Source organism: Rhea americana, unplaced genomic scaffold (genome assembly GCF_003343005.1).
Source record: "Rhea americana isolate MKP2758 unplaced genomic scaffold, rheAme1 scaffold_139, whole genome shotgun sequence".
Taxonomy (NCBI): domain Eukaryota; kingdom Metazoa; phylum Chordata; class Aves; order Rheiformes; family Rheidae; genus Rhea; species Rhea americana.
The window spans coordinates 1,861,030-1,881,394 of record NW_028185472.1 but is presented as its reverse complement, the minus strand read 5'-3'; the positions used below and the strand labels follow the sequence as shown (position 1 = coordinate 1,881,394).

Below are 20,365 nucleotides of genomic sequence, written 5' to 3'. Positions count from 1 at the left end.
AGAGAGCTGTCCCTTGGAAAGCACACACAAAAATTCACTGACTGCATTAGGCATTTATAGAAGGAAAGAGGACTGGAGCTGGAAGAATGAACTTTGCTCCTTCTGAATTTCGATCCAGTATGGGCAACAGATATGGAACAACAGTCAACACCAAACATTTTATGTCACCTACTTCTGGCTCAGTTAATCCTTACAAAGCCTCATTACTGCTGCCAGCATCAATCCTCTGACTTGAATACCCCTTCCCGCACCTCCTCCATTTCTCATTTCCTGCCTTACTTAAGTATGTTTTGTCTCTGCTTCTCTGTGTGCTGCTTCCTGCTTCCTTTGTATTCCCTCACTTAGACACATGCTCTCACCTCTTATACACATACACTCAGCAGCACCCACTACAGATGGAAAAAAAATGGAAAAATGCCATGTAAGTATCGCATTCTGCATGGATACAGGCACTGTGCTGCCAAGGACCTCTCTATTAACCTCTAAAGAAAGTAACTCCTGACTGCCCTCCTTTATCCCACTAGATCAGTATCCTGCCTCCACTATATCAAGGATTGAGGTCATCAAAAGCATGCACAAAACACACACACATAGATACATACAAACATGTATATACATACACACACACACACACGTATATATATATAACTTCCATGAACACCCCAGTTGGCATGTGTCACAGCAGCATCTTTGCTTATATCCCTCTAAGGAGTCAGCAACACTTTCAGTCACATCTCTAGCTTATTTCACTACTACCTGAAATGCACCTACAGAACTGCACAGCACTTTTACAGCAGAGAATCATAACCACTCAACAAGCAAGAGGARTTTATGTCAAAAACAGGGACACAGCCAGTCATACTACAATGTGGCCAAGACCTCAAAACACACCTTTTATTCTGGCACAAAATACTAGAGGTACAAAATAGAAACTATCCTCCTGGTCTCTCTTTTTCTTCCTAAATTGTTATTACTGTGCAGCAGCCAGGACAGGAGACTACTAGCACTGAATGGATTAATTCTCCATGGCCAGGCTGTGGAGACCACACGCAGAAGAGTTTGACAGGCATGATGCAGCAGGGTCCCTGCAAGAGCTACACTCGTCAGCAATGCTCCAGTTTTAATGYTGATACTTGCCAGCCAGGTCCAGCAGTGAAGGCCTTTGGCACCATCAGCAAAAATGGTGCATGGTGCTCTCAGCAGACCTGTGACAACACCTCATCTGTATGCTGCACTCTGGTTGCTCCTCACCCACCACACTAAGGCTTCCAGCATAGGGATAGTGGTGGCATGGAAAAGGACATTTCTCCCAGATTGAAATGTGGGCCACTGTTCTGGGGAGATGCACACATACAAAAAAGGAAYGGGAAAATGGAGCCATTTTATGAACAGTGACCCTATTCACTTTATTTTGGCTTTGTTGCAGTTGCTAGTGCATGCAACTGCACAGGGAAGAGGAAAATCACATTCAGGGTTTGAAAGGAGGAATAAGCAAGTGATACAGAAGGAGACCTATTTTTCATCTTCAGGATCTTGAGGGCTTTTAAACAACCGGAGCARCCAGGTTTCCGTTCCTCACAGACAGGGAAGCTGAGAAGGGCTGAGATTTCCAGGAGAGCTGCCTTCCCTCAGGCCTTCCAGAACTTCAGTTGTTGGTGCACATGCTCAAGGAGCAGCTAGAGATAACCTCATGTCAAGCCCAGGAGCAGACTTGAGTACAGAGTAGAGGAGGCGAGTGCAAGAGGATCTTTTCATGAGGTTTAAAGAATAAGACTGACAAGGTCACTGAGGACAGAAGTAGAGTGGGATATAAAATTTAAAAGTTCCCCTTTTTTGTTTTTTCGGGATCAGTCAATTCATCTTTTATCTTTCCGAGATTCTGTCTTAGTCAGAAAGCAAAAGGAAAACACACAAGGACAACAGAATTGCTTGACAAGTGATTAAATCATGTAGAAACAGGATAGTTTATTATATCCTGGCATGCATGGCAGTAAAAATGTTTAGTATATTMTTTCTTTCTCAAGGAATTTTTGTGGAGTTCCACAGATTCATGTAACACATGCATGTTTCTCCCTTCCATGCATAAGTAGCAGCCCAATGCAGTCCTTAGAGAGAAAGTCAAACTTTGTAGAACTACTAAACGTGCCTGTGGGATACCCCAACTAAAGGACACTCAGATCAAGTCAGTGCCTTCAGGGATGTCTCAAAAGCAAGGGAATTGTTGCCTGACCTGTGTATGTTCACAGGAAACAGTTATAGATTCGTGCAACAATTATGTTTAGCTGAGAATAATATAATATGCCTCTCAGGAATTCCCTTTGAGGGATAGATAGCACTACACCAGCCACCCCCATCTAGCGTTTTTACTTGACAAAGGAATACAAGCAGCTTATTTCCACCCCCTTACTGAAGAATCTCTCACACTCATCAGCACAAACTTTAGGAGGCCACACTGAAAATATCTTTTGTAGAGCCAAGATTTAGGCTGCAATTGCCTTACTATACTTGAAGAGAAGCTACACTAAGTATATGTCAGCACAGCGGTAGAGTAGCAGAGGAGTTGGTATGCCAGCACTTGCTCAGGTTAGGTGCATCATTTGCAGTCTAGGGGAAGACAAGGGGCTGTAGGAGAAGAGAGAAACACAGAAATCCTGCAAAAAAGGAGGGATACGCACAGTGCCTAGCAAAAGGAGGCAGTGTGCCAAACTGCACTAGCAGACGTCATTGCCGTAAGTACTCATGTTGATCAGCAAAGCTGACGACACTATATAGGGCTATCAGGGCTTGCCAGCCGGCAGGACGAGGYGAGACAGTCCGTCTCTCCTGTGCCATACTTCAGTCTGACAAAACAAGCTGTGCTTTGCTCTTAATAATATCACCTGGCAACAAAAGAATAAGCAATGCTGCAGAGTGCTACTGCTGTTCATCTCACGCAATGACAAAGTAAGTATCACTGTGGAAAGACCTGGAAGGCAGGAAACATGGTCACATTTATCTCAAACATTGACTTAGGGCAAATGTCTGCCTTAGCTTCCTGTCCACTCCCATATTGGCATGACACTTCCATACAAAAGGATTGGGAAGCTTAAGTGTCTGTAAAAAGTCTTTTTAGGTTGGTATCACTTGCTCACTCAGGGAATTATTTCTATACTAGATCTAAGAGAAGGACAACCACAATCCCAGCTGAGTTGCCACAGTTTTTCTTACTTAGTGCTCTGCTCTCTGCACTGTCTTTAAGAGCAAACCCTCCTGCAGTAAGCCTGCCTTGAGACAAGAGAAAGAAAACTTGTCTGGCATCCACAAAACACACAGCAGAAAGGACCAGCCCCATCAGATGCAGGAGTGAAATGGCTGAAGGCAGCATGAGAAAAGACRTAGGCAGACATGTCTTGTCCCAGTGGGAACCTCACGCAAGATATCAATATGGAGAAAAGCCGTCACGTGTGGGATGTTACCTCAAGCAAACAGAAGAAGTATGGTCATATTTACTTTAGTCAATGTACAGCTGGGACTACGAGGACTTTTTACCAGGAAAGCTATCAATATTACATTAGCACTTAATATTGTCTGTGGTCAAAATCAGGGTCCAAAACTGTTGAATGCTGAGACATGTTTGAGACAGTTCCTTTTCTCTTCACTTCAGACTGCAACATCTCAGAAGAGGTATTATGGTCTCTCCACCACAAGGAGTCCTTTTTTGGCAGTAGTAGAAGTCTAGCAGGAGGATTGAGCTKGACATTTATGTCTGAATAATGACAAGTTCAGAGACGCCTCTGTTTCAATAGTACTCAGGAAGTATCTTGTTATGTCAAAAGCTTCTCCATAAACCTAGATGGCGGCCTCACAAATGGTCACTTTTAAGCATAAGAGATGTGTTTGTAAATTGTTTAACAAAATGATTGCTACTGTGCATTACCTTGGATGAGTGATATCATTTTAATTAATCCTTGCACTAACAGACACAACAGACTCAGAGCAAGAAAGGAAACTGTTAAAGAAAAGGAGGAGAACTAAGGTTATTTAAAGGATGATACAGAGTAGCCTGAAATAAGGATACATAATTGCTAAAATCCAATAGGCTATTGCAACAGGTTCATTGACAAGCCCTTGAGAAGAGTCAGAAATTTTTAAAAACAATTTATGCTCTTCATGAGATGACAGGGAGCAAGGACTAATGGGAAAGACAGCAAGTGATACTATGGTGCAACAATAACTCATCACCAGGTCTGATTCAGCTTCCAGAAAGCAAACAAAAGGGAACATATCCTGGATTCTCCAGCAAACAAGGCCCCTCTCCCTCTCCTCTGCCTCTGATGGTTCTGCAGGTTAAGCATATAGGCTTACAACAACAAGGCAAGCAAAAGGGAAACATAGTGAATGCAAGATAGAGGGAAATAAACACAGTTTCACAAGATTACGGCAACATTCRAAACATCTTTCTAATGCACAGACTGTGTGAAGCTTCTGAACTTCCAGCAATAAATAAAAAACACCTTTAAAAAAATGCAAAACCAAAACTTGAGAGAAGTTCTAAAATGTGCCGTGTGTCTTTGGTCCTGTGAAGAAAAATGGTCCTGTGACTGAGAGGCTAGGCCKGACTTTTGGTGATCACAGGCAGGTAGAGAAGAAACACCTTACCCTCAGCGCCCCAGTGTGCAGTTCGGGAGGGAGCAGGGGAGAGGAGAACATACAAATGCAGAAACGAACTGGACTCTGCAGGTGCACGAAGCACATTCATAGGCAGCCCTTCACCCCCCCGCCCCAAGGCTGTGCGATTTTACAGCATCTGCCTTCAGCCTCGTCTTCCCGCAGCCCCGCTCCCGGAGCTGCCCGCCACCTCCACAGCACGCTCAGAGCTGCACGCTGGCCTGACCGGGTAGGGACTCTTCGCGGGACACACGGCAGATAGATACGCTCGAGGYACACCAGTGGCTCAGCACAGTAACACCAGGCCAGGCCACGCACCCCTCAGGAGTGGCTGCGGGGACAACCCTGCGCCGGGACCACACCGGGCAGGCACACCAGCTCCCAAGCCATCTTCTGACAGGCAACAAAGCAGGACCCACATGCTGCAGCCGGAGGTTATTAGTTACTATTATTAATTACTATTAAATACCATTAATCGCTGTTAYGCTATTATTATTATTTCTGCCCCTTGCCCAGTGGGGCAGGGGGCCACTCCGGTTTCAAGTACAGCCAGCCCCGTCCCCACAGCGCGACGTCTTTCCTCGCCCCGCGGTCTGGCTGCTCGGGGGCGCGGGGGGGGGGGGGGCGAGGGCGCGCCCCACTCCTGTTAACGGCCGCCCGCGCGCCCGCCAACGGCCGCGTGGGGCGGCGGGAGATCCGCGCGCCTCGCTCCTGCTAACGGCCGCGCGCGCCCCGCTAACGGCCGCGGGGGGCCGCGCGCCGCACCCCCCCCCCCGCGCCCGCCCCGAGAAACCGCCATTTCGGGGGCGCCCCGTCTCACCCCTCCGCAGCGCCCGGAGCGCGCCGCGCTGCCTCACACCGGGACCCGCCGCGCCGTGGGGGAGGAAAGCAGCGAAGGAAGAAAGAGGGGAGGGAGGGGGGAGGCGGTGCGGCCCGCCCAGCCCCGGGACGCCCAGCGGGCGCCACCGCCCCGACCCCGCGGGGCGGTCCCTCGCCGGGCGGGTGCCTCCCTCCCGCCCCAGGCAGCCAGGCCCTTGCGTCCACGCCGGCCCCTGCCGCCGGCACGGCCTCGGCCCGCAGCCCGCCTCCGTCTCGTTTGTTTTCTGCAGAACAGAAACACCCTGAAATCCGGAGTTTTGTCACACACCAGCGGCCGCCACGGCACGCTTTCCGAGTACTTGGAGTTGCTAGCGCTGGGCAAGCCTGCTAAATCTCTATCAGCAGCGACCTTTGGCTCCTTCCACCTTTAGCACAAGCTGGCGTTTCCATTGCCGTAGGCACTACCTTGCAACGAATGCGAGTTTTACACTCTCTTTTCTTTTATGCTTCAGAGCTGCTTGTGAAAGAGWTTTTTCTTGAACGATCCTGTAAATCAAGCCCTGACTGGCACACTGTCTCATTCTTCCATTACCTCATTTCAGCTTGTGTCCCAATACCCTTGCRCAGAGAAACAGCTCTGCGCAGAGACTGGTCACAGAGGAAAGACCCCCTCACTCACTGCCTTTGGTGGCTGAGTGGGCTTAATGCACAGTTTCAGGGGAATGAGAGCGAGGAAGAGTTGAGATCTGAGCAGGGAGGGGGAAAAAAACAGATTAGGACCACTGGGGTGTTTGTCTTTACTGTGAAACACTCCAAAATTGCTCCACACCCCTTCCCCCCAGAGTGAGTAAACAGATTAATAAACTGATACCACACTATTTTTAGACAAGACACCAAGACAGCCAGCCCAAAAAGCCATGCATGGACTGTTAGGAGAGACTCAATTCATAACAGTTTTGTTTTTCATTATTTATTCATCATCCAGTTTACAAGGAACCAGAGAGGGCACTGCAGCCCCAGAAAGGCTGAGAAAAGAAACATTTTCAAAAGAATAGGCGCCAAGTTAGGCCAAAAGCAGCAGAGAAGAGCCCTTTTCATACAAAACTGGAAGGAGCAAGAAAAATCCAGGTATGAAGTGGAAACAAGCATAAAAGCTTCATTTAAGTATAAGCAGCATTATGAAAGAAAAGGACTACAAGGAGGAAATAAATCTACTTCTGTTTCCTCAGCCCTCTGGGAACCTAACTGGTTTTAGCTTAGAGTCCTTGAAGAGCCAAGTGATTGAAAAGAGGGGACTCAAGTGACTAGTCACACTTTGATGTCTAAAGGTTTACTCTGATTCCCACAGAAAGCCTGTGGCAGGGCCAGGAACAAAAAAAAAAAAAAAAAAATGTCCCAACCCAGTGCCCAAACCCTCGTTGGCAGGGCCTAGTGCAGCTGTACTTGGCTGCCTTCTTCCCGTGTCCAGGGATTTCACATACAAACAGGAGAGATCACAACCTCCCGCCTCGGCAGATCTAGGTCAGCAAATGGGCACAGCTAGACAGTACTGCTGTCTATGTGGCATCCGTGGGCCTTGCCGGGAAGGCAGAGGTGACGTATACCACAAGACCCTGTTCCTCCCAGCTAATTACTGGAGCAGTCATGGACCCAGCGGCCTGGTCACATCATTCAGGAAATGACACGACAGGCCGTTTCAGCAACACTTTGCCCTTTGAATGTGTTCTTTGGTTGCTGCCTGCTCACCTGCAGGACCCACTGCCACCACCTGTGCCCAGAACTGCACGAATGTAACTTCTGTAAACGCTTAGATACATAGCCTTTACTTTGAAAATACTAATTCTACCTGGCCAGTACTAGTGGACTAAGAAAAGGCATAAAGCTACTCCAGAGTCTGCAGGGCCTTATTAAACTGCTTGGCTTAATGAACACACAAAGCATGCCTCGCAGGCATGAAGAATCTGGGGCTCGCTTCTCGTAGTGTGCAACTAACTATGAATGTGACTCATAAGCAGCTAGATAAGTAATAAGCAGAATGACAGTGGCTCAAAGAGCTAAGAGTTCAGAACTGCAGTACTATAGATMTACTGGAGAGATATATGGACCAGGAGATATCAAAACAGAGTGTTAAAGATATTTATCATGAACTGAACACAAGGTCTGTTTATAACCAGAGCATAGGTACTTATTCAGTATATGTGGAAAAAGTGATTAACCAAGTCAAAAGTGCATGAAAAAGACATGAATAGAAAACAGTAACAGGACAGAAAAGAATCCAGGAGAGACTGCATGACCACCATGGCAGGAACTGATTAAATGTGTATAAGTGGAAAACATTCCTTAGAGCTCAGGCTGCTGGAATAAAGAAACCCAAGTCGTGCCACAGTAGCCAGTGTATCTGCGCAAGCAGCTGTGCCCCAGCATGCCTTTGAGGTGCCAGCGGTGCCACAGGAACAAGCTGCCCTGGAAGGAGCAGCAGGCACTCCCAGAAATCCCACGAAGAGCTGGACTCGTGTGTGTAATTGCTGAGGGATGACACGAGCCTTCGCCAGTGAGCTCTGTGCTGTCCGTGCACCCCGGCTCTACCATACGGCTGTCTGGGCCTCCATCCTGAGAGGGAGGCACGTGAAGCAGGTATAAGACGTGAACACGGTCATGTCTCCAGTGTGTTCAAGTGCACGTGACTGCAGCAAGAAGAATAGAGAATAAACAAGGATCCTGATTCTAAGTGAGGATTTTTCTAGTAATGCTAGTAATCCTATTATTTGACAAGCTGGATGTTTTTTCCCCGATACCTTATTCATCACAATTACAGGCAGAAGGGAAGAAACATCCCAAGCCTTTGGGATTCCTGCATTTGTCCTGTGGGAAAGTTTTAAACAACATCGTTTTAACTTTTTTCAAAGAGATGCTGTCAGGCTCATCCTGTTAGGCTTACCTATAACATGTTAACATGAGAAAAGTGAAACTAAAGGCAGAGTGGGTTCCCTTTGCCTCAGTGTGAAGTTTTGGGGGACTCTGGCTGCCTATTAGAGCAGCTGTTTCTTCTYCTCTGCCTCTGGCTCTGATTGCATACCCAGCTGCATTGTGACATGTGCCAGGATACATTTGCCAGGCTGTAAGAGGAGTGCTTTCTTGTGGTATGATTTCAGAATGCCTTACAAGTTATGTGCAAAGAGCCACCTGTCCACCAAAAACTGCAGCCAACACAGTGCAGGAATAAGCAAGCCTCCAGGTAGAATTATTTTTGCATTCTGTCTTAAGTCTCCTACCATCTCAGGATACCACCATTATCTGCTTATTTATGCTGCAGTTTCCTGCAGTTGCTCACAGAGGATGGTGGCTCCCAAGGCTGCCATTTGAAAGCAGGAGAGATTCTGACAAAAAAAAATAGGTGGATTTGATAAAATAAGGAATTTTGTGAAAAGTGGTTCCTAGATGAGTTTGGATCTTTTATCAGAAAGGTTCAAATACCAGCAATATGCTCCTCTAGACTGAATGTGTCTAGGTTTTCTAACCAGAAACTGAAATATTCTTTGGAGAGACAAAGAAAGATCCTTGTCCCATCCATGTAACACCCACTCTGGTGCTTACTGTTGTCTAAGTGCAACATGCTCAAATTCTGTGCCACCCTATCATGGTTTAAACAAAAGTCTACTTTGTCTCTGCTAAAAAAAAAGAATCTAAAATGAAGTACCTACTGTACCATCAGTTTATAGAAGGGGAAATGAGTAATAATTTCTCTGGTTGAAGATGCAGAGAGTTCTAGTTCTGTAACATACAAAAGTATCCAATTCAGCTGGAAATGAGCCATGGCACAAGGATTAAGAACAACCAAATTTCTAACCCCAGTGAGAAGGGTGCTTGAGATATTATTAAATATACGTCTAGTTCTAGAAATACAGACATAAGGTGACAGTGCGTGCTCTCTGAAAGCACTACATTGTCCCCAGACATTCGGGAAACATCTCCCCGAGTTCTCTTCTCTGCACTGCCTTCCCTGATGATCCAAACTCTGGCTGCTTTGAAGAGGAAAAATAAACAAAACGGGATGAATTGCTCTTGTACTGCCCTCAGAATGAGGGTTCTTGATCAGCTTTTCTAAACCTCCTGTACTTACCACCAGCAGGGACAGACAACTGATAACCTCTGGGTTCCTTCAGAGCCACATTGGCTAGAAAACAAGAAAGTCAGTCCCATTTTTGGGTTACCATTGAGTAATCTAAAGATTACAGGTGTTTTCTGAGAACAATAGAGAGGATTTTGCTTCCCAAACATACTTTCTTGCAAACACAAGCAGTTCTGCTGGCAGCCTGGTTGGTGCTGTGTATAGAGCAAAAACAGCCCTGGTCCCTGCAAGACCTCCTCTGACTTACTGTTTCTTAGTCTCTGAAAGGCATTTTTGCAATTGAATCCACTAGTTGTTCAACAGCGTGAAACACAGCCAGTCAGCAGTAAGGACTGACCATGAACTCATTATCTTTAGTTATTCCTTTTGGTCAGGATCCTACTCTTCTGGAGAGCAATTTCCTCTTTCCTATCAGAAGGAAATTGCATAGGGAGGAATCACGGAAAATCTCTGTAATGCGGACAGGCTGTCGTGACTTAAAGTACTTTTCCTGCCTGGGATATTCCCAGAGAAATTTGGACAGCAACCAGACACACAGAATTGAAGTCTGAGTAATTGCCCTATCCCAAGAGAGGAAGGGCAGTGGATAAATATAGGTGTTCTCTACACTACAAGGCTGGGCAGCCAGTTTTATAGCTGCAGTTTCACATCTTGCACCCAAGATTTCAAAGTCACACAGAGAGAGGCTCAAGAATAAAGGKGACAAGGCATTACAAAAGCTCTCTTAGTCCCATAAGCCTTTAGGATGATTGAGCTACAAAACACAGAAAGCGTCACAGCCCAAAGAACAACAGGGCTTCATGTACAAGCACAGTACAAGCTGTGCGCAGTGTCCCACAGGGTCAGGCCAGCTGAAAGGTGCTCATATGGGCCCAGAGCCCAAACAGCCCATTCCTATCTCACTCCTCACTTTCCCATGCTTTGCTCCACTCCCTGGTGACAAGCAAAACCTTTCCCAACAGGCAGAGGTTCAAATTCTGCTCTTGCTCAGGCCATTTACCAGGAAACAGGTTATTCCACAAGGTCGCTGCAAGGGGATTAGGTATATTTCACAGCTGTGGCAGCTGCCTTGTGCTTCCACACGAAGCATGTTTGAAAGAATTACAGTCAAGCCAGAAAGGTGGGATTTGAGCATGACTTTTCAGTACTGCAGAGAAGTCACCTCCTAACTGCTGGAGATTTTTCAGGGAAAAGTATGAGAGGGGCAGGAAATGGGCAGCATTCAGCCTTAAAACAGGCTATGTACAGCACCGCTGCCAGCAGTTACTGCACAGCTCCCGCAGCAGGTGGCTATAAAACAATAGCACCTATTTTATAAAGTCACCTGTGAGTCCCAGGGCAACCGCTCTGTGGTCTGTAAACAGTACAAGGGGAACAGTGCCAAGGTCTGACAGGGTAACAGAACGAAGAAAGCCACTGGGATAAATGGTTTGCAGCTCATACTCTATCCACAAATGGAATTGGCTAACTACAGTGTTGGCAAGTCAACCCAGATTTCCCGGTAAACAGAGCAGGCTGGATCCAGATCTTACGGGAACTGATGGAGGCCTTCCCATTATCTGAGCAGGCTTTCAGCTGAGCTCTGCACTTACAGAACCAAGAAGAGAGGCTGCTCTTGGCAAGAGATGGATCACTACCTAGAGTCAGCCCAAATTTAAAATAATCTCTTTATTGCTTACACAATTGAACAATAATATCATATATCTAAAACAATGTCCATGATGTCCTCCACTCTCTGCTGATAGGCCACATCTTTGCAGAGAAACAAAAGGAACAAGACTGCATCATTTTACAGAGAAGCAACTGCTAGGGAAAGAAGGCCCAGTTTGTGCCATTAACCAATATCAGCAGAGTTCCTCCAAAGCAAGAGAGGCCTCCAGAGATCAGGGCTCCGTGCAAAAGTGGGAAATGGAACAGTACAGAAAACATATACATTTTGTCCTGATTTAGTCCCTTGATACCCCCAGCTAGGGAAAACTTGCACCTTCCCCGAGTGGCTGCAGAGCTGCATCAGATTCAGCCTGCTCAAAAGGAGCCCAGCTTTGCGCACCAGCGTTGGCATGTGTCTCTCGCTGACTTACTCTTGAGCCTTAGGTGCAGCACCCTTTCCTCCTGCTGACAGCTTCAAGCTGCAGGGCAGTCTCCCTCTGCCTGTCTTCCTGTGCTGTCAGTAACCTGGAATAAGCCACACAGATCAAAAATACAGCCTGGATACTGAGCTCTTCCTGCCAAGGCATCTGTCTGTGCCCTTTGTTCCCCATCAGCCAGGACCATATAGGATGTTGAAAAGTGACTGGCCAAAAAGTTGGGCTTGTTGGATAAATAAACCACACAGAAAATAAGCACAAACTTCCAGGAGGACAGGACCAGGGAGAAAGACTCGACAGGCGCAAGAAGTGACGGCATGGTTGTCAGAGCACCAGACTGGGGCTTGAGTGGTCTGTGCCTTATTTCCAAGCTCCCACACTGACAACAGGATCCTGAGCTGCTCACTCCACCTACCTGGGTCAGCCCCTGCAGAGATAGGCCAACAAAGCACATCGAAGGCATGTGCTTCACATATGATTCACCTAGCTGTTTATTAACTGGGAAAACTTACTTAGTAGCTAAGTCCTGCATCATCTTTTCTAAATTCAAGCAGCAGGAAGGAAAGCAATAAGAGGAAGCAAGAGGATATTTTTGTTGCAAAATTTCAAATACTTTTTTTTTCAAAAATACTTCTGCTTTTTAAAACCCTGGAATCTTACAGCAAACTTCCTTCAGCCTTACAAAGTGCTTTATCTATCCCTTTTCAAAAATATTGCCACCAAAATATCACATTCTGTATAATGCTTAATCCAGTAAGGAAGAAAAACATTGTAAGTGCATATAGATTTCAAACTGAGAATGCCATCTTAAAATCTGGAATACTACACTAAGCTTTTCTGACTAAATATATTAATTCTGAATAAATAAATTAAGCCCATTCACTGACCTGGCCATGTGCAGCATGGGCTCCACGATGTTATAGCCAGTCATCGCACTGCACTCATAGAAGACAGCCTTGTATTCCTGCAGAGAGCAGAGTAAGGCTCAACATCTGCAGCGGACTCCCTGTACCATCCACCAGCACCCTCAGGAGCCAGCCCCTCCCCCTGCCCAGCAGGTCCAAAGGGGTCACCTCRTTCTGCTGGGGGCAGCTGCTGCCTGCTGTGCCCTCCTGCCAGTGGCGGGGGCGAGAGCCCACATCCTGCTCACCTACGTGGGAACACAAGGTGGTTTTTCAGCAGTGCTGGGCTTATCTGGAGCATCTGTCAGGGAATGCTGGACATGAAGGGGAGAGTTACTTGGGAAGAGGCCCTTTCCCCCCAGGGTATTTGGATTGTGTCACGTTTGTGTTACAGTGTCCAGAACATGGGAACAGCTCTGCCCTCTTCCTCCTGCCCAAAAGATGAGGGATGAGGCACGACCAGGCATGCAAACACAAGGAGCAAGGAAGGACTGGGCAGAGCATGTATCAGATGGGAAAATGAACAGGAAAATGACCATGGATGCTCCCCCCAGAAAGGTTGGGCATCACTGTCAGGCAGCATCCAGGAGAAGCACATTCGCATTCCTCAAGGGCCAGTGTCTGCCACAGGCTGACCATCCTATCCTCCCTGGTACCCGAAGGGCCTTGGCACTTGCTTGCATTGGAGAGCTGGTGGGGGCAAGAGGGAAGGTACCATATTCGGAAATGGCTCCGAGTTCAGAAGGACTCCCCTCCAGCCAGGCTGCCCCACTCCCAGCTGCAGGGAGGCCGCAGAGCAGGATTGCACAGTGTCACACCTTTGCCAGCCTTTCTCCCTCCACYTTGGGCACACTCCGGGCCCCTCTTGGCACAGCATCTGTTTTATTTCCAAGCAGAAAGATCACAGCTCCATCCTCAATACCTTCCTGCAAAAGGAACAGAGCAAAGCATCCATGAGATTTGTCTGAAGGACAGAAATATCCTGGAGCAGATCCTATTTCAGGAGTTTTACCATTGACTTCAGTGGCAGCAGAATCAGTGTCCCTGAAAAAGCTGCTAAAATATTCCCTTTTGCTCTCTAAAAGAGCCATTCCGTAAGTGGCCCCAGGGATTTGTGGAGGGAAGTTAAACTATGGCAATATATTCTAAGTGTTTGGTGTGTACAGCTGGGGTGCATAGAGAGGGAAGATAAGACCTAATTTAAGTTCCTCTCTGGGAAATAAGAAACCTAAAGAGCAGCAATTTTGCCCTACTAGGCTACTGGAAATTTAAATTCAGACAGGGTTTCTTATTAAGTTCAATACTTTTTGCTGAATAATTTCACTTGATGTGCTATCCTGAACTCAACCACTTAGCTGAAAACTCACTGGCCAAGCAGGCTAAGCAACTTCCAAGCAGAGATCCTTTCCTGCATAGGGCCTCACTAGTATCTGTTACTCCTAGGTGACTTCTGGAACCCATTACTTTACACAAAACTCCCTCTCCAGTGGCCCACTAGCTTTTGCTTGAGTTACACAGTCTCATCTAGAAATTTCAAAGCAATCAAGACGTGATTGGGCAAAGCACTGTCCATGTGTGTTGCAGGTCTGAGTCTAAGCACATCAGGGCTGCCTCTCTTCCCTGTGCACAGGCTGGATGCCAGGAGAGCCCCTCTCCCCAGCGCAGGTCTGACGTGATGATGTTTAGGAGACATTGCCAATGCACGTGAGCTGCTTACTGCACACTGTTGTTCTGGCAGCTTCCACTGGCTTCTGCCGTAGAAACATCCCAATTCATTTAATGGGGTACCACCAGCTTTCTTAGGACTACACACGCTTTGTCCAAAACTCACTACCACAGGAAATACCCATAGCATCTGCTGTGATAATTCATCTTCCCAAGGCCAGCCAGATCTCCCGAGGCCTCCAAGAATGTTGCTCCCAGAGGGGAGCTGAGACAGAGGCAGCAGCAGTGACAGAGTTAGAGTCACTGCCTCACTCTCACCTGGACACTGCTCATCCAGTTCCGCACTGCCGTGAAGGAGCACTCAGCCGTAATGTCGTACATCACCAGGATCCCATCTGCCTTCCGGAAATATTGCTTGGTAATGCTCCGAAACCTGAGCCCAAAAGAAACCAAAGATGCTCTCAAAACCATGGCTGTGGAATGGCAGGAAACAGAATGGGATCTTTTAGTGCAGGCTCTCTGCAAAGCCTGGCAGCTACACAGCAGAGACGCATCCCCTGGAGCTGATGTGTGCACAGGCTGGTAATGGACAGGTCAAAACCTTGGGACTTTGAGGCCCCATCTCTGCAAAGGACCAAGCAGTGAGGACTAAGCAGGAGAGTTTCTATACGGATGATGCTGAGAAAGCGGGAATGAAAACCTTTTCAGTTCAGGAGGAAGGAAATAAAGATGAGTCTATTAGGTGGGAGAGTAAAAAGTAATTGCCTTTAAAAAGGGGAATGAGTAGGGAAAACACGACCTTTCCCTGAAGTCCGGAAGAATCTGCAGACTAAGCTGTACCACAGTGTAAATGAGGCTTGCATAATGTCTGCCCCAGTGCTGCCAAAACAGCAATTAAGACCTCAGCATTGATACAGTCTGATTCCAAATTTCAAATCTAATTTCAAACCTATAAAGCAATGCTCCCAAGCATAAATTCAGCAGTTAAAAAAAATTCCAGGAGAAATTCCCATCAGATTTCTACTCTGTCCTGTGGGAATCTGTTAGAACCACAGACTTGTATTTGGGGAATAAATTCCAATTAAAAAAAAAAACTCAAATCTTAAGAATTTCATGGTAGGGCCATGACACAATATTACATTGCTTGCAAACTGTTGGAATTAAATGCAGCACAAGTACTGGGATCTCACTAGAGAGCTGTGTATTTCAGCCTTGCACAGAATAATAAGCTCTGCTATGCTATTAAGAGCCAAGAAAACCTATAGCAAGGAGCGGCCTTCCTGAACTCTTTAGTTGATTGTCTGAAGCTTGTCCTTTCCTAGCACAATTAAGGGCATGGCATTCCGGCAACTAATCTGACTGAGAAAGCACAGACTGTATCTTTGGCAGTCAAGGTGCACCTCTGGAACTACAGGACATGCCACACACTCCAGAAGAAACACCAAATGTAGCGAGAACCAGGCTCAGGGAAGTCCCCAAGGACATCTCCCCCCAACACGCTCTGAGGAGTTCCTCTCTCTTCCTCAAGATGTTTGGTTGGACACCTCCAATCAGAAGCAATTCACATTTTTCAAGAAGTAAGAAAATGTTTTTTTCTTACTCTCATGTTTTCTATTCAAGAAAGCTATTCAGCCAAGTTTTCCTTGCAAGTACACATATAAGACCTGCTAAAGCTGCAGGGGATCTTGGCCATACACTGAACTGCCTTCTGCAAAGACGGTATTTTGAATATAACCTCTGATGCGATCTGGCCTCAATAAAATGTCACAATTCATGTAATAACAGCTCCCCCTTGCTGCTCAGCTTCAGCACTGAGATAACTGCAGGAGTCCCCTAGAAGGGAAATCATGATTTCTTTGAACTTAGAAGAAAAAAAAAGTTTGCTTTTCAATACAGAACCCCGCTTAATATATTCCCACTGAATCTACATGGACTAGCTGGCTGAGATAGACAGCATCACTAATTTCAGTTAGCACAGCTCAAGGTTATAATCTTCCCATGACCTCAACTGCCTCCTTGAAAGTCTGCCCCCATGCCATATTTAGCACAAAATATACAACATTTATTTTTACCAGGCTCTGAGGGGAACAGCAGCCTTAAACTGGCTTTCAATCTTCAGCTTCAGAGTACATCTTAAATAAAATGCAAGTTACACGAAGGTAGTGACAGACTTTTCTCTCTGGTAGCAGCTGATGAGGAGCATCCTTCTACTACTCTGCTCTCCACCAAGCAGTGCTGGTGACAACCTCTAGTGGTGGCCTATGATTTTGAAGCTAGAGGTCAGTACAACTGAATCAGAGAATAGAACATCTATCTAGGGTTTTTGGTTCCATCTTGGCTGGAGAAATCATTACACAGAGATTTTTGTCACCAACTCTGTCTCATAGCTCTTCCTGGAAGCAGGCCAATAAAAGAGAACTTTAAGGTCTATAAGAGCTTTGAAGCTCACTATACAGTCATTTATGGGAAGACTACATGAAGCCACAAATCTAAGAAGCAGGCACATAGAAACATACTCTCCTGGCAGTCCTCAAATTCATCTTCATCAGGTCCTGCTTGGCAACCACAACTTCTCTAAGTCTCTGATGTGGACCTTTGCCTCAGGTCCAGAATAGCTGCTGTGCACACTATGGTCCTTCTGCAACTGACAATTTTCTCACAGACAAGATTCAGGATGTCCTTGCCACCCGCCTCATCTCCTGTTTCCTATACTGAACCTGGCAGTGGGGAATCTTCACAGAAATTGTTTACCTCTCTTGTCCAGCTGTATCCCAAAGCTGTAAGGCAACCTGGGTGTTATCCACCATCAGACTCTTCACCTGGTAATCAATACCTGTCAGGGAAGTAACAGGCATCATAAGATAGGATGAGGAGAAAACTACTTGCCATTGAAAGACCAGTGAGCAGGATCAGCACCATTTAGTTCAGGGAAACTAGAAGACTGACTGGAAACTGGAAGGAGACAACCTTTACCTTTAGGGTTAGAAATTGCCTGGACTAAAATAGAGGGAAAAGCATACATCCAACTTGACATTCCCACTCCTCTTAGCCAGACAGGTCAGGAACCCCTTTACTTACCAATGGTTGCGTTAAGGTCTGCCAAGAACCTGTCATAGCAAAAGCGGTGGATGAAGGAAGTCTTCCCAACACCAGAGTTGCCCACAAACACCACTTTAAACAGGCGATCTGGGGAATAACTGGCTGCTTCCAGTGCCTGGAGCTGTAATGGAAGAAAAGGATGCAGTTTTGAGAAGCCCAGCTATAAGCTGCGCTTTGATTTAGGCAACAGACTCCTGCCTACAAACCTATGGAGCTAGAGTTAGCCAGGAAGACAGTAAAGATCCCTGAAGTCCCTGGTAGCAAATATTTGAGAAAGAAGGGCTAGTAATGAGACTCACCCGGGTTTCTGTGCCAATGGGCTGTCCTCTAGGAGGCAATGGAGCATCATTCGATCCATCTGCTGTTTTTCTATAGTCAACATTGCTCTTCAAAGTCATCTTTAGCCTCTCAGTATCTGCTGCCACCGACCATCTCTCCTCATCTCTGCTCTTCTCTCCAAAGTTTGTGCCTTTTCCCACCTTCAAGTCTGTCCCATTGCCTGGGAAGTATTTACAGTTCTTCCTGTTGGGTTCTTCCATTGCCATATCCACAGAGAAGGTAAAGGGAAGGTCCGCAGAAGCCAGTTGTCTGTATCAAAGTCCACAGGCACCACAAATGGAATTGGGGGGGGGGGGAAGAGGAGGAGGAGGAGGTCGCGAGTCCCCCAAACAACCAGTGGGATCCGGTTAGTACCAACAATATGCTTGAAGGAACTCTAGTTCACACATACACTACTCCCCACACTAACTATGACTAAGACAGCAGCTGTACCCCTGGGGGAAGAGAAACAGCTCACTTGAGCAATGCTGTACTCATATGTGGTAACATACATTTCATTAACTTTAATAAAAGCTTCACACCTTATGGATTTTCAAGGCTTCTTTGCCTCCCTCTTCCCCCAGTACTGAAAAACGGGACAAAACACATAAAGTATGCAAGTACAGTGGCAACTGGAAAAAGACAAAGGAAAAGAAACAACTCCCCGCTTAGTTGCCAAAACAACACAAAAAGTGACCAAGTTTTCAAGATTAGCAAAAAGAGTTTTGACCGCAGAGTTTAGGGTGAGGGCTAGCTGCGTACCCAGAGGAGGCTGCGTGCAGCGTGCATGCATGTTACTGCCCCCTGCTGAAGGTACACAGCCTTGCTCCAGGAAATAAGTCCATCACTCCCAACCATTGCTGAAGAAGAGTCTTACTGAGTCAGGAGAGCAGAAACCTGCTGGCCATCCCATGTCCTAGTTCTCTTGCCACAGGTGTGCAGAATGCAGTGAGACCCTCACATCATGGAACCTGAGCTGGCTACACTAGCGAGACTGGGAGCTGCTGCTGTACAGCTCCAGCAGCCCGGGACCTGCAGGGGCTGCAAAGCCCTTCCGAGAGAGGTAGGTGGGCAGGCAGTGCAAATTTCTGTGCTCCTGCAGCAACACTGCTGCAGGAGTAGTATATGGGCACATCTACCTGAAACACAGCGACTACCCCAGAGCCCTGTCCCAGGGCAGTCGTATTCCTGAGTTCCTCTGTCACTTTGCACAATGTTGGCTCTGCTCTGGCCTGCATCCGCACCTGGCCCAAAGTCAGAGTGCCAGGACCTGACAGACAACTGCTTTTACAAGCTTCCAACCTGCCACGCTATACTCTCAAAGGCAAAATTCCCCACCCCCCCCTGCTCAAGCTGTGTTTTGGGGCATAGGTGTTACACTGCCTGTGATTGCACAGGAGCATGCTGACACATGTCATCCACAGTGGCAAAGTAAGCAAAGGAACATTTTTGACAGAACCAGACAGAATAACCGACTAAAACCACTGGAATTATTGACAAGAACCAAGAAAGTATCTTAGATCTGTTGCAGCTTTCCATTTTTAAAGAACTAAAGAAAGAAGTGAGAAGGCTTAGAACACAATCAAAGTACTTTATCCACCGCAGAGATCTCCATTACCTTCACTGAACACTAAACTGGGTTTGAAAGCAAAGAAGAGAGACCAAAGCCTTCCTACAGTCAGTTTGTACAGAGGCAGCACATCCCACCTGTCTTTGCAACTTTTTCACTAGGCATCAGTGCAGGAATGATGGCAACAACTCTCCTCTTTCACTCCTAAGGGTGCATCTCACCAGTGCTGCAAAATTCCCTAACTGCCAAGCCCATGCTTCTTCTGTGGAAGGGAGCTCAAATTCCCAGTCTTCCTCCCTGCATTCTGCCCAAACACTGGGGCAGAGCTAGGCTGGTTGAAACTTCTCCCCATGGGAAACAGACACATCCCCCCCGGGCTCAGGCTCTGGGGGGACATAAAGGTGCACAATCTTCCCCCATCTCCCAGATCAGCAACGAGGGGATGAGAGTCAAAAGCCTCCTTAGAGAGAAAAATAGGACACAAAAAGAGACCACAACTTATTGAGCAGTGATTCCGCATTAAAACTTGAACAGCTTTAATGGCTTTATGTTTCTCAAGTAATGTGATGTGAAACAATAATAGGAAAGAGACAGGACCAACAGGTACTTCTCTCTTTTGCCCATCACCTTCTCTGACAGACTTCTCACTAAGCTTTTCCAGTTGGTTTATGCCAGCAGCAGCTAGCTGTATCTTTGCAAGAAATAGAAGCAAAAGTGGAGGAAAGGAGGGAAAAGGAGAACTTGGATGTTTGGTCCCAAGGAATGGCACATCTGCCAGTCACCCAGTCAAGAAAGAGATCTGCATCAGACCTAGCCAAGAAACCTCCTGACCTTGGCTAAAGAATCAGGCCTGCTCCACTGTTGTTTTTCTAGCTGTCCAAGAGCTCATATGCCTGAAGGCCAGTTCCTAAAGGCCACTACCAGAACAGCATTGAGGCAAAGTTGCACCTGGAAGAAACTCTCAGCCTGGATCTACATTTTAGGTTGGCACCAGGGAAGCTGTGGAAGAGTGGGAACTTTCCACAGCAACTTGGTAGGAAACAGGCAAATGTGCAGCCTTAAAATCTGTCTGAGGCCAGCTGGTCCAGCAGAGATGCAGTTCCAAGCCAGATGCGGGCTGAGCTGACCT

The 20,365-nt window shown here is 46.8% G+C and overlaps 2 protein-coding genes and 1 long non-coding RNA gene across 9 annotated transcripts in view; 1 reads left to right on the top strand and 2 right to left on the bottom strand.

Moving 5' to 3' along the window:
- Positions 1 to 5,627, bottom strand: part of CD151 (CD151 molecule (Raph blood group)) — a 40,631-nt gene extending 35,004 nt beyond the window's left edge. The window contains exon 1 of the mRNA XM_085298494.1: positions 5,468 to 5,627. The gene's annotated coding sequence lies outside the window, so the exon portion shown is untranslated. The remainder of the gene's footprint in view (positions 1 to 5,467) is intronic.
- Positions 1 to 20,365, bottom strand: part of CRACR2B (calcium release activated channel regulator 2B) — a 62,059-nt gene that overhangs the window by 10,899 nt on the left and 30,795 nt on the right. For 2 of the 6 annotated variants that reach the window (XM_085298490.1, XM_085298488.1), the window contains exons 12-18: positions 17,648 to 17,936; positions 17,328 to 17,469; positions 17,001 to 17,082; positions 14,568 to 14,682; positions 13,403 to 13,510; positions 12,570 to 12,646; positions 11,677 to 11,770 (exon numbers count right to left, since the gene is read on the bottom strand). In XM_085298490.1, coding sequence (XP_085154616.1) covers positions 11,686 to 11,770; positions 12,570 to 12,646; positions 13,403 to 13,510; positions 14,568 to 14,682; positions 17,001 to 17,082; positions 17,328 to 17,469; positions 17,648 to 17,936 — 898 coding nt within the window. In that variant the 3' untranslated portion in view covers positions 11,677 to 11,685. Of the gene's footprint in view, positions 1 to 6,451; positions 9,641 to 11,676; positions 11,771 to 12,569; positions 12,647 to 13,402; positions 13,511 to 14,567; positions 14,683 to 17,000; positions 17,083 to 17,327; positions 17,470 to 17,647; positions 17,937 to 20,365 lie in introns of those variants that run through there. The other 4 variants (XR_014894993.1, XR_014894994.1, XR_014894995.1 and 1 more) reach the window with 4 other exon arrangements.
- LOC146599563 (uncharacterized) lies at positions 2,626 to 5,131 on the top strand. 2 transcript variants are annotated; one of them, XR_014894992.1, is made up of 2 exons: positions 2,626 to 2,943; positions 3,239 to 5,131. It is a non-coding gene; the product is annotated as an uncharacterized LOC146599563 (long non-coding RNA). The 2 variants fall into 2 exon arrangements; XR_014894991.1 differs by having other exon boundaries at positions 3,212 to 5,131.